This window comes from Ictidomys tridecemlineatus, chromosome 8 (assembly GCF_052094955.1).
Source record: "Ictidomys tridecemlineatus isolate mIctTri1 chromosome 8, mIctTri1.hap1, whole genome shotgun sequence".
NCBI lineage: Eukaryota > Metazoa > Chordata > Mammalia > Rodentia > Sciuridae > Ictidomys > Ictidomys tridecemlineatus.
Genome location: NC_135484.1, coordinates 156,933,511 through 156,949,292, shown reverse-complemented (window position 1 = coordinate 156,949,292; position 15,782 = coordinate 156,933,511). Strand labels below are relative to the sequence as shown.

Here is a 15,782-nt window from a genome sequence, read left to right as displayed (position 1 = left end):
GAAATGGAACCACAATTTTACCCAGTTTTTCAACTGCACTGTATATGCCCAAAAGGACATAAAATCAGCATACTACATTGACACAGTCACATTAATGTTTATAGCAGCACAATTCACAATAGCTAAGCTATAAAACCAACCATTCAATGATGAATTAGTCCATTCAATGATGACAGGATAAAAAACTGTTGCTTATGTACACAATAAACTATGAATCAGCCATAAAGAAAAATGACTTTATGACATTTTCCAGGAAATGGATGAATCTGGAGATTTTATGCTATGTAAAACAAACCATTTCTTTAAAACCAAAGCCATTTCTTTAAAACCAAAGGTTGAAAGTTTTTGCTGTTATGTGAAATCTAAAGCTCATAAAGTGGGAAAGGGAAAGAAAAGAAGATCAGTAGGTTGCACAATAGTAAACAAAAAATAAATAAATGAATAAATAAAAGGGACAGGGATAGAAATATAAAATATATATCTCTAAGTGAATCCTACCATTGTATCCACCAACAAGAATAGAATTTTTATTAGGATAAGATATATCCCATGCTTGCATAATACCATAAAAATCGATTTTACTGTCAAGTAGAACTGGAAAGAACCAATAAATTAAAAAACAAATTATATTTGTTTGAAGAGCTATATGTATATTCTATATAAATATCATACAATATAAACATCAATCAAAGTTTATATATATATGAACTTTATATATATATAAAGTTCATATATATATAGTATGTTAAAAATGTTAAATTATAAAAAGGAAAATTCAAACAGGATTGTTGTTGCTATTTTTATATTAATAATATACATAAATACTATAAAATGTTTGAACTTAAATAAACTATTAAATATATCCATTAAGTGGTCTGTCTACCTTGTTACATTTCAAAATTTCTCTTATACCATTGGTATTGGAATTACTAGAGATCTCACTACACATTCAGAACAGCCAACTCTATCAGAGAAATAACAAATAAGATTCTACACATTAGTAAATGTCTGATTAGTGGTTGTACAATTAGAATTTGAGGATTCCCTTTCTTAATTGCCATAATATTCTCATCTGAATATTATACATAATTTAGATCATGATATAAAAAATTAGAAAATATATGATTTTAGAGTAATGCCTGAGTTTTATATTATGTTTCATAAATGTGGAGTATATATACTTTTTTGAACTTAAATCACTTTTTCTGCAGAAGTAGATAATAGTATCATGGTGTTCCAAAACACCACCTACATGATAGTCTACTAACTCTCATTTCAACTTCAATTACATTACAGACTTTGCAAATGTTCATGTGGTCAATGTGTTATTTATTTGCCTATTCTTATTTTAGGAACTGTTAACATTCAGGGATGTAGCCATTGATTTTACTGAAGAGGAGTGGGAATGCCTTCAGCCTGCTCAGAAAAATTTATATAGAGATGTGATGCTAGAGAACTATAGAAACTTGGCCTTCCTGGGTAAGTTTAATTTCCCTTTAAAATTTTTAATTAATAACTATTATTTAATTTACTTCTGTTGCAGAGTATCTTCTGGGAACTTTTCAATAAGAATGAGTTTCAAATTTTTGTTTCAAAGAAAAAGGGCATTTTTATACAGATATTTCTCTCTCTCTCTCTCTCTCTCTCTCTAGAATTTTATTCTTTAATCTGTCTCTTTCTTTGTGTTATACATCCTTCACTTTAGATAAGTAGTACCTAGTATAATTTATTGATGTAAACTATTGTAGACTACACCTAGCAGGGGACACAGTTGAGTCATTCAAATGTCAAGGAGAAAACTAAACTAAAAAATGTTGAAAGAGTAGTTATCCAGCAGAAGAAATTTTCAGAAGCTTAGGTTTATTTATTTTTATTGTAATCATTGAGTACATACTGCCCTATATTTATCACATTTTCAAATTCTTTGTTCTCTATTTTCTTCTTTAGTGATGTCCCAATTTATTCAGATTAACCACCAAAACCTTTTGTTGTGAGGGACAGCATGATCTGTTTCAAATCATCTTGTGAGGAAGCCTTTAAAGAAGAAAACGGAAGAGAGAGAGACACACACAGTGAAAGGGAAAAAAGAAAAAAAAAAAAACTGGCCACCCCTCTTAACAGCTGCACATATAATACCCCAAAATTACATAGCTTCTGATATCATGACTACATTCTAACCCAGTGATTCTTTAACCCCAAGTGCTAGATAACCAAGATTGGGTACAGTTAATACAAATAAAGAGCCCCTTCTCCCTGAGGACATTACCACAGGAACTAGATAGTGCATCTGTAGAGTTGACTTAATAGCTTCAGGGAGAAACTGCTGGGCATTACAATTGTGGGACTCAGGGTGCCAGTTACCATCACTTCCACACTTTCCTGTCTATTTCCAAGGTCAGAATACCTAATACCTCCCCTCTTTTTAAAGGCCTTTTGAATAAATAATATTACTTATCTCCTTAATGCTGGTGGGGGCAAAAAATAGGGCAGGCATAGACAACAGCAAGTTCCAACATCAGTGAACATCCACCTATGAATATTTTTGACCCAGATGAAATTGAGTAAACATGAAGTTAGTTATTCCAACAAGTCTAAACATCCATCATCTTGTTGAACCTTATTAATTATATCTTTAAGGTACTCTAAGTCTTTTGAAATAAAATTACTATTATAACTTAAATTGAAGGAACACGTTATTAAACTTCTGATATCCTTTATGATGTAACAATAACACAATCAATTGCAGCATGATTGTCAAGTATGGCTTGACAATGTTCCTTTTTTTCTTCATTAATCCTATTTACATCCATGGAGGCATGATTAATACTGTTTATGATAGCATAGGCGAGTTTCATAGTAGTTTGCACAACTACTGAATCATTACAGTTTTTATCAAGAGGAATAGACCTTTTATGAATAAATTCCACAGGATGGTGACCTATTAAATACTATGTGGATGGTAAGGACACATTATTCTGCTAAGACAACAATGAATACCATGAGACATTTTTACAGGTATATAACAATTTCATGCAAGTGAGTCAAGATATTGTAATGGGTTCTAGAAGTCCAGGATCTGACAGTACTGAATTTCTCACAGCTGGTGTACAAAAAACAGAGCAACATTGTTATTAAGACTAAAGCATTTACAGAGTTTTGTGTGAGTTTAGCAATCAAAGAGGTAACAAAATTATCTAGAGTACATTCTAACCCCATTTTAGCCAACACCTGTTGAGCTGAGGCTGTTAATGGTTTTATACCCCCCAAGCAACTAGAATTCAAGTATCTTGGGGTTCTCTTTTAATATATCTCCTCTTTTGAGGAGAATGATTATTCTCTTGTTTGGATGGACTCTTCTCATCCAGGGTTAAATGAAACTTGGAAATCAGCTTGTGAAGTCCCTGATGTTCATTTATAATTGCTATTTTTCATATATGAAGCTAGAGTCCAAACAGGACATGTTGGCATAAGTGTAGCACTCTATGCTTTTCCTCATGTGATCAAAGGCATAGGATCTTGTCAAGCTGATGAGGTGGAACCTCATATATTACATAATTTTTTTGGTAATGGCTGTTTGAGAATGAAATGTCTATTCAATTCAGATGACCAATTTTGAGTATTTACTTTATGTTGTATATTGTCACATTAACTGTAAATAAAACAATATTTAATGCATATTAATATGAGAGAGGCTAGATTTTTGTTTCTGTTTTAAAAGGCAAGTATTAGGATATCACTCAACAAAAGCTTGTCCAAAAGGATTATGAGAAATTTCATGATTTAAAACTGTGTCTTATTTATTCAAAATTGTGCAAAAGGATGAGATGTAAAGGGAGGGGCATTATCCACCTTTAAACAAATAGGGCCTCTAGGAGCAGATCATGCTTGGTTTCTTTCCTTGCTCTCTGCTGGAACTGACTTGACATTTTCTTTTTTTAGATTCAATTCTGGTAGTAAGATTTTTTCTTTTGTTTTGTGTTTTGCAATAATGCATTAGTAATCATAAATATTTTGAAGTGAGTAAATCATTATACTTCTACTTTGTAATTTTTTTATGTTTTTTGTTTTTTTCTATTTTCATTACTGATTTAATTTCTGGATCATTGTTTTTTTTATTGTGGCATGCTTGGATTCTTTTCACACTTTATATATATATATAGAGAGAGAGAGAGAGAGAGAGAGAGGGAGAGTGAGTCTTTTACTATAATATCCATCCTACACAAAACACAGTGTGTGTGTGTGTGTAATATATATATATATATATATATATATATCTCACTTCTCTTTATATATTCTATAGATATATATCCTATAGATTTTTAATTTTTACAGTATTTTACAAGTTGCTTAGACTTGTCTTAAACTTGGTACTGCTTGATAAGCCTCTCCCATATTGGTAGAGTTTCAGATTTGCACACTAGGAATGCCCCTCTCATTTTTTTCTTAAAGAATTATTCACATAAACATTGTGCTCATTGATGTTAATATTTTTCAATTTCACTCTCTAAACTTTTTAAAATAGTTATTTAGTGTTTTTTGAGTAATTCATAACTGTCAGTATCGCAATGTTAAATTCTTAATGTTTTTTTTTTCTTTTTTTGTCATTTGGATTTAGCCATGCTTCTCTTTGTTTATATTTGCTGTACTATTTTTTATTTGTTCATTAAAGGAGCCATCAGTAGATTATATAGTTCATTTTTTGGGGAAAAAAGTATAAAAACTTTTAAATAAATAAAAATAGGCAAGAACCGTGCTGCATCCTTTTAATATTTGCTAATTGGGAGGCCATGCAAAGTACTTCATGTTTGAGAGAAGTCACAGAAATTTAGAAACAGCATGGCTTAAATAATTTTAAAAAGACTTGTATTGTAGTTCGTGATACAGAATTTTTGGAGTAATCTCAAGCATTACACATGAAACATTAAAAGTTGGATGACCTAAAGACCCAGAATTGCCAGTACTAAATATGTATCCATGAACAATTAAGTCTGAAAATTGAAGAGATACCTCTGCTTTTATGTTTAGTGCAAATATTTTTCTCAGTATTAAAGCTAGGGACTCAATGTGTGTGCCCATCAATGTCAAATGTGTAAAAGTATGTACTTATATACTATTATTATTTAGTTATAAAATATTTTGTCTCTTAAAGTGTTATAAGAAATATATGCAGGACTTTCAGTTAAATGAAAGGTGGCAGGCAGATATTAAGTTTTAGATGCATTTGATTCACATGTGGAAGTCAGAAATTTAGTGAGCAACATTTTGCTCACCAGGTACTGTGTTTTGTTTAAGGCTGATATTATAGTCAAAGTCTCCATATTTTTATTTTATTGAGCATAATAGGGTTAAGAGTTTTATTTTACCACATAGTGAGTGTATTATGTTCTTCAGAAATACTAGTAGAAGGAATACAATACCTTGTAAGAACAAAACTGATAATTATATGAAATAATAATTATGTTAATTCATTCTATTTAGTCATTTTACCTTGTATATATAGTATAAAATACCATGATATTTATAAATAAACAAATTTGTATTTGTCTATAAGGAAAATTCTCATATCACACCAATGTAAAAATATAAAAATCAATTTATTATCCCTACTGGTCATGTGTTGAATTCATCCAAGTATTATCGCCATAGGCTATGCAAGGTTTTTATACTCTTTTAAAATGTTTTTTATGAAAAATTTCATAGACATATATGTGTATATTTCTTAGTAAATTTTTTGTTCATATTTCTTTTTTTAAGAGCCCATTGCCTCTTTACCCTTGTTGAATATTTATGGTATTCTCACTCAAAATCTACTAGTTATTTTCATGTCTCTATGTCACGGTAGACAAAAACCATTTTTTGGACACTCTTTGAAAAAGCCAGAAATGTTTGTATATGTTTTACATTTCTCTTATTCTACTGACAGTGAAGGTAGCTGGTAGATATTTCTTAAATACACAATACTATCTTATGAAGGACAAAAGGCTGTTAACTACACTTTATTATATTACTGTTTTTTTTTTTGAGAGAGTGAGAGGGGGGAGAGAGAGACAGAGAGAATTTTTAATATTTATTTTTTAGTTCTCGGTGGACACAACATCTTTGTTGGTATGTGGTGCTGAGGATCGAACCCGGGCCGCACGCATGCCAGGCGAGCGCGCTACCGCTTGAGCCACAACCCCAGCCCCTATTATATTACTCTTAATGATGTACTCCTCTTGGATACTGTGGTCTCTACAAGAATTTGGGTAATATTCTCAAGGTAATTTTGTCTGTACATTTTTATTCAAGTAATATATTTTTTTGGATTTATGGTGACTTTGGACTTACTAATCTGCTACACTCCTGATGCACTTATTTTACCTTAATTTCATGTTATGTATGCACAATATTTTTATACCAGTCTAATAGGTATTGTGGGTTTTTTAAATTTTGTTTCTTTCAGCCATGGCTTTTAATCACACCCAAGAATATTCACCAGAAAAGGGCCTAAAACATATATTTCATGAAGTGATAAGTGCAAAATATAGAAGTTGTGATCTTGACTGTTTACAACAAAAGAAAATATGGAAAACTACAAGTGAGAGTTTACACCAGAAATCATATAAAAAATCAGGCCTTGTTCACCACCAGAGAATTTATACTGGAGAGAAGTCCTACATATATGAAAAATGTTGCAAAGCTTTTAGTAAAAAAAAAGGTCTTATTTACCACAGAGGAACCCACAATGGAGAAAAGCTCTACAAATGTAAAGAATGTGGCAAAGCTTTTGGTCAAAAATCACACCTTAATTGCCACAGGAGAACTCACACTGGAGAGAAGCCCTACAAATGTACAGAATGTGGCAAAGCTTTCAGTCGAAAATCACACCTTACTTGTCACATCAGAACTCACACTGGAGAGAAGCCTTACAAATGTAAAGAATGTGGCAAAGCTTTCAGTCTAAAATCGATCCTAATTTGCCACAGCAGAACTCACTCTGGAGAGAAGCCCTACAAATGTAAAAATTGTGGCAAAGCTTTTGGTCGAAAATCAAACCTTATTTGCCACAAGAGAACTCACACTGGAGAGAAGCCCTACAAATGTAAAGAATGTGGCAAAGCTTTCAGTCAAAAATCACCCCTAATTTTCCACAGAAGAAGTCACACTGGAGAGAAGCCCTACAAATGTAAAGAATGTGGCAAAGCTTTTGGTCGAAAATCACACCTTATTCGCCACAGGAGAACTCATACAGGAGAGAAGCCCTACAAATGTAAAGAATGTGGCAAAACTTTCAGTCGAATATCATACCTTGTTTGCCACAGAAGAACTCACACTGGAGAGAAGCCCTACAAATGTAAAGAATGTGGCAAAGCTTTCAGTCTAAAAGAAGGCCTTATTTACCACAGCAGAAGTCACACTGGGGAGATGTCATATAAATGTAAAGATTGTGGCAAAGCTTTTCGTCACAAAACACACCTTGATAACCACAGCATAACTCACACTGGAGAGAAGCCCTATAAATGTAAAGATTGTGGCAAAGCTTTTGGTCGAAAATCGTACCTTATTTACCACAGCAGAACTCACACTGGAGAGAAGCCCTACAAATGTATAGAATGTAGCAAAGCTTTTGGTCACAAATCACAGCTTATTTGCCACAGAAGAACTCACACTGGAGAGAAGCCCTACAAATGTACAGAATGTGGCAAAGCTTTTGGTCACCAATCACACCTTGTTAACCACAGAAGAACTCACAGTGGAGAGAAGCCCTACAAATGTACAGAATGTGGCAAAGCTTTTGTTGCCAAATCAAACCTTATTCACCACAGCAGAACTCACAGTGGAGAGAAGCCCTACAAATGTACAGAATGTGGCAAAGCTTTTGGTCAAAAAGTAGGCCTTATTCGCCACAACAGAAGTCACTGGAGAGAAGCCCTAAAAATGTAAAGAATGTGGCAAAGCTTTTACTCAGAAAACAGGCTTTATTTGCCACAGCAGAACTCAAAGTAGAGAGAAGTCTTACAAATGCAAAGAATGTGGCAAAGCGTTCAGTCAAAAATCACACCTCATTTGCCACAACAGAACTCACACTGGAGAGAAGCCTTACAAATATAAGAAATGTGGCAAAGCTTTTAGTAATAAAACAGGCCTTATTCACCATAACAGAACTAACACTGAAGAATAGCCCTACAAATGTAAATAATGTGGCAACACTTTTCATAAAAAATAAAACTTTATTCACCACAGCAGAAGACATCCTGGTGAATGTGAAATGTGAATAAAGTGATAATAACTTTTAAAGAAAAACAAAACCTTGGGGCTGGGGTTGTGGTTTAGTGGTAGAGTGCTAGCCTCAAATTTGTGAGATCCTGGTTCAATCCTCAGTACCACATAAAAATAAATAAGTGAAATAAAGGTATTTTGTCCAACTAAAACTAAAAAATAAACATTAAAAAAAAGACTAAACCTTATTAACAACAGAATTTATTCAGAAAAGTACCCCTACAAATTAAAACAATGCAGCAAATCTCTTAATAAGAAATCAATTCTTATCGCCACTAGGCTATTTATTCTGGAAAGGAGACATGTAAATGTGGAGGATAGAAACATTTTAAGTTATATATCATACATTACTAGACATCAGAGAAAACACTGGAGAGAAGCTCTACAAATGAGACCACTACTCTATGAAAGGGACAACATGTAATCATCACCACAATAACCATAGAATAGAGAAAGTTTTGAAATGTGAAAATTGACAATGCCTCCAAAATTTATTCACCAATACTCAGTACCTGTGGATACATACTGGTTAGAGAAAATACAAATGGGAAAAAAAATTGTAGCCACATGTTTCTTAAACACTGCTTATTTTTGGAGAATTCATTGTGCCCAGAAACCCTAAAAAGTTAAATAATATTTCCAAAACGTATTTAAATTTTAAATTCATTGAGCATCTGAAAACTCATACTAGTAGTGAACATTGAACAGATTTTGTCCAAAATGTATGCCTTATATAACAATGAAACATTTATAATAAATGTGAGAGTAAAGTTATTATCTATACATTACACCTTGATATATATGAGGATCAGTAAAATACAGAACTCATTTAAGTTTAGAAAATAAGTAGTTGTCTTTACCTTTTGCTTAAATTTATTAAGCATTATCAACTTATTTTATAGAAATATCAGTCATAAATACCACACATGAATAGTGAAGAAACCTCATCTTTGAAAGAATATAATTGTTTTTTCTAAATCAGTATTTACTATTTTCACTTTTGAATACTGAGAAAAGAATTATATGAAATCTATTTTTGATGTTTAATACTGAAGTGTAATATTTTAAACTTTTTTTTAAATTTCAGTTTAAATTTAGGTATATTTAAACACTGAGCCACATTCCTAAGCCCTCTCCACTCTTTCAAATTTTGAGACTGTCTAAGTTGCTTGAAACCACACTAAGTTGCTGAGACTGAATTTAAACTTTTGAAACTACTCAACTTCCCAATTTGCTTGGATTACAAGCATGGACCATCATGCCAGGTTTACAGTGCATTTTTTAAACCTATATTTACCTTATGTAGACAATATGTGTTTATAACTGAATATTTATATGTTAACACTCATGTATTGCATCCTGTTGTTGAATGGCAGACATCACAGTGTTCCACTTGACTAAATGTTCGCCCCCCCCCATAAAGGAAAAAAGAAAACCAATCATCTAGGGCTGGGCTGTGAATATACCTCAGTAGGTAGAGCTCAATGCGTCGGCGGGCGTCGAATGTCCAGTAGCGGTGGTCCAAGTCCCGCACCAAACCAAGTCAAACGAGTAAGTCATGCAGGCAGAATTCACATTGAGACCACTGGTGGACCTGGTGGGGGGGGGAGGCGGGGCTATGTAACAGTAAAACATACTATTGAGTAAATAATACTCTAGCTTCTCTTAATACTTTTACAGATTTTAATCAAACTTAATGTGGAATACAATTTGCATAAGTCAGATCATTATTTTTTTCTGTTTGTATTTATGGTGAAAGTAAGAGTTAAAAGAAGGATATAGATATAGGAATAAGCCCCAGATTTTCATATCTTGAATTATAAATTTTAACTTTTTAACATTTTAACATTTCCTAGGGATTTGAATAGACTGAATTTCCACAAACTTAAAGGTAGCTTTTACAGGAGAGAAGAGCATTATCTTTCTTGTGTGTGCATAATGGCCTTCTAGACTTCAGCCTCATTGGAAACATTTCATTTTTTCTGTGAATGAGATCAGTGATCAGTGTTTTCATGTGCATTAGTAAATTCTGACATTGTTATTCTATAGGTAGTATTATTTCAGGGCAGGAATCAGAGAAATGGATGTGGAGTCAAGGTTGAGTGAGCTATGTTTTATAGTCTCATTTTCTGTGGACCAAGTAGTAAGAGGTTAACTGAGAAGGTTGTATGTAAAGATTATGTTTCTTATCATAAAATGTTGGCTTACTAGCTACAATAGGGTAAAGGCTTCTTATACATAGAATCCATAGAAAAATCATTGAATATCATTCACAATTTTATTAACATTACATATAATTCATGAAGAACTGAGTTTACAACAACATATGCCTAAGAACAAGAACTGAGGACATTGTACACTCTCCAATATAGACATATTTATATCAACTTAATTATACATGAAACTACACTAAATGAAAAGAAAAATCAATTGGGTTAACACACAACAATATACAAATAAAATGTTGTAAAGACTTAAGCAAGAGACCACTAGTGGATGAAGTTTGGCTTCCAAATGCTAGGGGAAAAATGGACATATAATCAGTTAAAGGTAATTGAAGAAATATAAGTTACCCACTTTGAGCTAGACCAGCATTTGAAAGAAAAAGAGTCACAAAAAGCAAAGATTATTCACTTCCATTTGTATGCTTTGTAATATTTTCCAAAAGTTTTCTGCATATTTTATTGCAGTGAAACTGGGAAACAATTCAGAAAGTTAAAAAAGACAAGTATTGCTCCTCTGGTTTTAAAAGCAAGAAAAGGAATAGAGAGATTTATTGAGCTAGAAAAATTTACTACTTAGAGGTTAAAAAAAAAAAAAAAGAACTGAGATTACCAGAGTCTCAGTATAATGTATTTCAGCCATCCCTGGCTGCACAGGGCATTTTTGCTCAACAAAGAATTTGTTCACTATATGTACAGCTTAAGTAACATTGCTGTTTTTAGTCAGTCTTTTTCATTAATAACAATGATGCACCTTTCAACAGTTTCCAGCCACAAAAATACACAATTTCAGAAATCTTCTGGTTCATCTTCCATATATTCTGCCACAATATTCACCAGGACAACATAATATAAATCTTTTGGCAGCCCCATCAAGGTATTCACTTCTTTTAATTTTAAGGCTAAACATACTGTATAGAAAAGTATGATACATGGAACAACATAATTTTACATGGAACAACATAATTTTACTTAGTAAAAAAATTTTTTTTCATGAAAAATATATCCCAACTCCTTTGTCTTGGGATTACATTAGAAAAATATGAGGTAATTATAGTGTGTACTATGACCTTAGGCTATGAGCCTTAAAATTACCTTAAAATACAAAAAAAAAAATGTTTATTTTGAAATATAGTTTTTATATTTCAAAACATTGAAATCAAATCCCACAGCAACCAATGATACAAAAAAGATGAGAAAAACAACTGCAGTTTGGTGTCTCATCATGACATTTCAATATCTGCTGTAGATTGCCTGTGGCTTCCACTTTTAATTTAAAAAATAATAATTTTTTCCATACAATTTGGGTGAAGTGGAGGACAAAATCTCCTGCATTGCTTTCCTGAGCAAGCCATCATACTTAAAACAACTGAACCCCAAGTCAAAATATGTTTTCTCTATAATCTAATTATACCAGTTCTTAACTCATCTAGCATAAAACAAATCCACTTTCTTCTGGTTGAATATATTGAGCCCAAAGATATGGAACCTGGGAACTAAAAGAAGTATGACATAAATGACGAGGTCTTTTTTTGCATAAGGCAAATTGCACTTTTTGTATTTGATTTTTCTGCCTGTGAAGATCTACATTTCTCTTCCTACAATGGTATTATGATTGATGGTGACTTGTGTGATAACAGGAGGCTTAAAATGCAGCTACATGTCTTTTGAGTCCTTTCACTGGTAAAAATTACTGTAATTTGTACTCTAATAGGAGACTCAAAATGATGCTAGATGAACCTATTTTTTTAATCTGCCTCTTTATTCATGGTTTTCTAATGGTTTTGATCCAGTCAGTTCAGACCATTTCTGATTAATGGGTATCATCAAGGTGTAAATTCCCTCTGATCAGTAGCAATGAGACAATTCTTCCCATTAAAAATAAAAACATTCTCATAGAGTCTTTGCTATATTCCAAGGAACAACTCTTGCTTTTGCTTTACTAAACAAAATAAATTCCACATATTTGAGTCCCAAAGTAAATGGCAATACATTAACCTAAGCACCATGAGGAATATAAGAAATACAAGATATCACGTTTGAAACATAAAAAAAAAAATCATAAATGCTAAGGCATTACCATCTAAACTATCCCAGAGCTTTTAAATTGTAATCTTAGATGTTCTACTCACTCTCATAGTAAGAGGCCTTAAACTCAGATATTTAATCACTCACTAAAGATCACTCAGTGAATGCATTAACATTTCTTAGTCTAAAGCTTTTACAGAAGTTTTTGATAATACATTGCAAAGTCTCACCTGTCTTCTTTAGAAATAAGACACAGAACTTTTTTAGTCTGTTTTACAATGCTATACAAAATGCCAGAAACAGGCCAATGTATAAAAAGAGATATAAATGCATAAAAATATTTTCTGAGGGGCTGGCATTGTGGCTCAGTGGTAGAGTGCTCACCTGTCACATGCAAGAAGTTGGGTTTAATTCTCAGCACCACATAAAACTGAATAAATAAAATAAAGGTATTGTGTTTAACTACAACTTATAAATAAATAAAAATATTTTTTAGCACATAGTTCTGAAAATTTAAGTGCATTGTTCCAGAATCTTCTCAGCTCCTGTGACAGCCCCTTCACCTGCATTACATTTGAGATGGCATTATGGGTAGGGCTCATTTGAGAAGTAGAGAGAACATAATGAGAAATGAAGTCAGAGAAATTCACAAAGAAGACTTGCTCTTTTTGTAACAACCGGCTTTAATAAGAACTATCTTGTGTCCCATGAAAGTTCCATTAAACTTTTCCAAGAGCATCTCCCCCAATGATCTAACCACAATTTACTAGATCTCACTTCTTAAACATTCCACTATTTTCCAACTCTCTCCCTTTGAAACTAAGTTCCAAACACATGAGCATTTGGGGGACATACTCAAATCATAAGACAGAAGGCTGACGCCTAGAGGTCAGTTTTTCCCACGACGGGTAAGAACCATATGTTGAATTGGACAACCTACCAGGCACGGTCCTTAAGCCACATTGCTTGTTGTTTAATTAATCAGAAGCGGGGAGATGCTGATAGCCATTGCCAAGTACGAATGACACATGGCAATTTATTTGTCAGCCTACCCAATGTTGCTTAGAGGAAGGACTCTCCATATTGGACCCAGGTCATTTGCATTGACATTGCATGTAAGGTGACCTTGCTCAAGGACCAGGGCGGGTCAGGGTTTAGGGCTCTCCTTGGGTTTAGGGCAGTTCCAGGTTTAAGGTGTACCCTGCTGGGAATAGAGCATATCCTGCTGCCACAGGCACACCGGATCTTTAAGTTCCAGTTGAGTTCTCGCGGGATTCAGAGAGTTTTTGGGATACAGAGCTCGGGGGAGAACGTGAATTTTGCCAGATTTCCCCAGAATGTGTGTAGAGTGCCGGTGTGAGTTTGGGAATAAAGAATTGCTGTTTGAATCTACAAGGCTGTGAGTGGCTCGTGATTTTGTGCCCAGCCAGACTACGGCACAGAAAGTTGATGGCATTATTCACTGAATGCCAATATTTTCCAATAACACCTCACACCACAATATATTTACCTTATATGGTTTAACACCTATAGGAGTTCTTAACAAAATGGATAGATAATTAAAGTAAAGAGTAAAATGAGACTCAAACAACTAATTATAGTAAAAATTATTATTACCTTATTTCAAATACTAGTGTACCCTTTTGTTTTTTTTCCCAAAAGTTAATTTTTTTAACCTTTTGCTATGATATTTCACTTCATTTATATAACATGATAAATAGTACTGTTTTCTCATATGTACTCTCTGATGCATCTCAAATATATTTGCATAGCCCAAGACCTTTGCAGATTTCTATACACATTATTCACTAGAGAAACAGTAGTTACTTTTGAAATCTATATTGCTCTTTTCAAATGAGGTCTTGCAGTTTTTTTTGAAATATCTGAAATAATTATAATGAACTTATTTCTAATTAGCATATAGTAAGTGCCTGATAAATATTTGTGAAAAGGATGAAGAAATAATAAGAGCATTTATATAATCTATACAATATGGTATGTGGTATTTCATTATTGTAGCTACAAATTATTGAATATTATAACAATCTTACTATGTGAGTGAGATGTGGGTATGATGAAACAATAATATATAAAAATTGCATGCTGCATTGTTAGTAATTCACCAAAAAATATTTTCAAAAACAGACACTCTGATGTGTGGTTTTTGTCAACTATTATATTATGAATGAATGAAGCTCTGTAAATGAATAATTGGAACTACATACTTGCTTAGGATGCTTATCATTTATTGTTAAAAAACTTTTAGCTATATAAAATTTTAATACTGTGTGTCACATTGTGATAAAATGGAATTTTGATAAAATATACATTAATAATGCTGAAGTCTTTCATTGAGTCTTATATCAGTTTATGAAATAAACTTGCTATATGTGATTTACTCAATTCTAAGTGTCTTTTGTTTTAAGAAACTGTATGGACAATGCAAATTAAAGTTAACATACTAATATTAATAGCAGAAGCACCACAGGAAAAATGAAAACAAAGAATTGGGAGACTCCACCATTATAGGTGTAATTTTCTCAACATCTATTCAATGTAGCTAACCCACTATTGATACCAAAATTAATGAGCAACCTCTTCTCATGCTGAATGTGTATGATGCTATTATATACAATGAAAACAATTGCAAATGTGTCAGAGATGCATTTTGCGACATTAGTTGAAAATAAAATTGATTGATCAGTATCTCACTGTGTTTGACCCCAGCAAATACCTTCTCAGTGCGCAAAATAAATGGGTAAAAAATTAAAAAAAAAATCAAGTAAAATTCATGTTAAAGAATAACAACTATTTTTTCATAAGGAAACTGTCACTGTCTTTTGAAAACAATATGAAAATAAACTGTGCCCTATCACATAAAGGAAAGCAACAATTCTGGTAAAAATCTTTATTCTTTGTCTATGCCAAGTATTCTTTGGCAAACTGCCAAATATATTGTTTCAATTATATCTGGTTTTCTCTAAATTGTTACTTATTTAATATAAATTTGTGAGGAATTATTTCTGCATGTGCTGATTATTAAAATATAGTGAGAAATGCAAGTCATTTAAAGTTCTATGAATTGCAATCCCAAAATTGTGGGAGGAAGCTGTATATAATCATGAGAAACATATTGAGTATGATTAATTTGTTCCAGATATTTATTTCTCTTAGTATCCACTTTTTACATAAACTAGTGCTTTTACATGGAACTATTAAATATCATAGGAAAGGCCATCCGAGTAATCAGAAGAAGAAATTTAAAAGAAAAAC

General features: G+C 32.6%; 1 protein-coding gene across 1 annotated transcript in view; it reads left to right on the top strand.

The window, feature by feature from the left end:
- Positions 1–14,912, top strand: part of LOC101959607 (uncharacterized) — a 37,640-nt gene extending 22,728 nt beyond the window's left edge. Inside the window, exons 2-3 of the mRNA XM_078020664.1 lie at positions 1,353–1,479; positions 6,443–14,912. Of these exons, the coding sequence (XP_077876790.1) occupies positions 1,353–1,479; positions 6,443–7,923 (1,608 nt within the window). The 3' untranslated portion in view covers positions 7,924–14,912. The remainder of the gene's footprint in view (positions 1–1,352; positions 1,480–6,442) is intronic.
- The last annotated feature ends 870 nt before the right edge of the window (positions 14,913–15,782 follow it).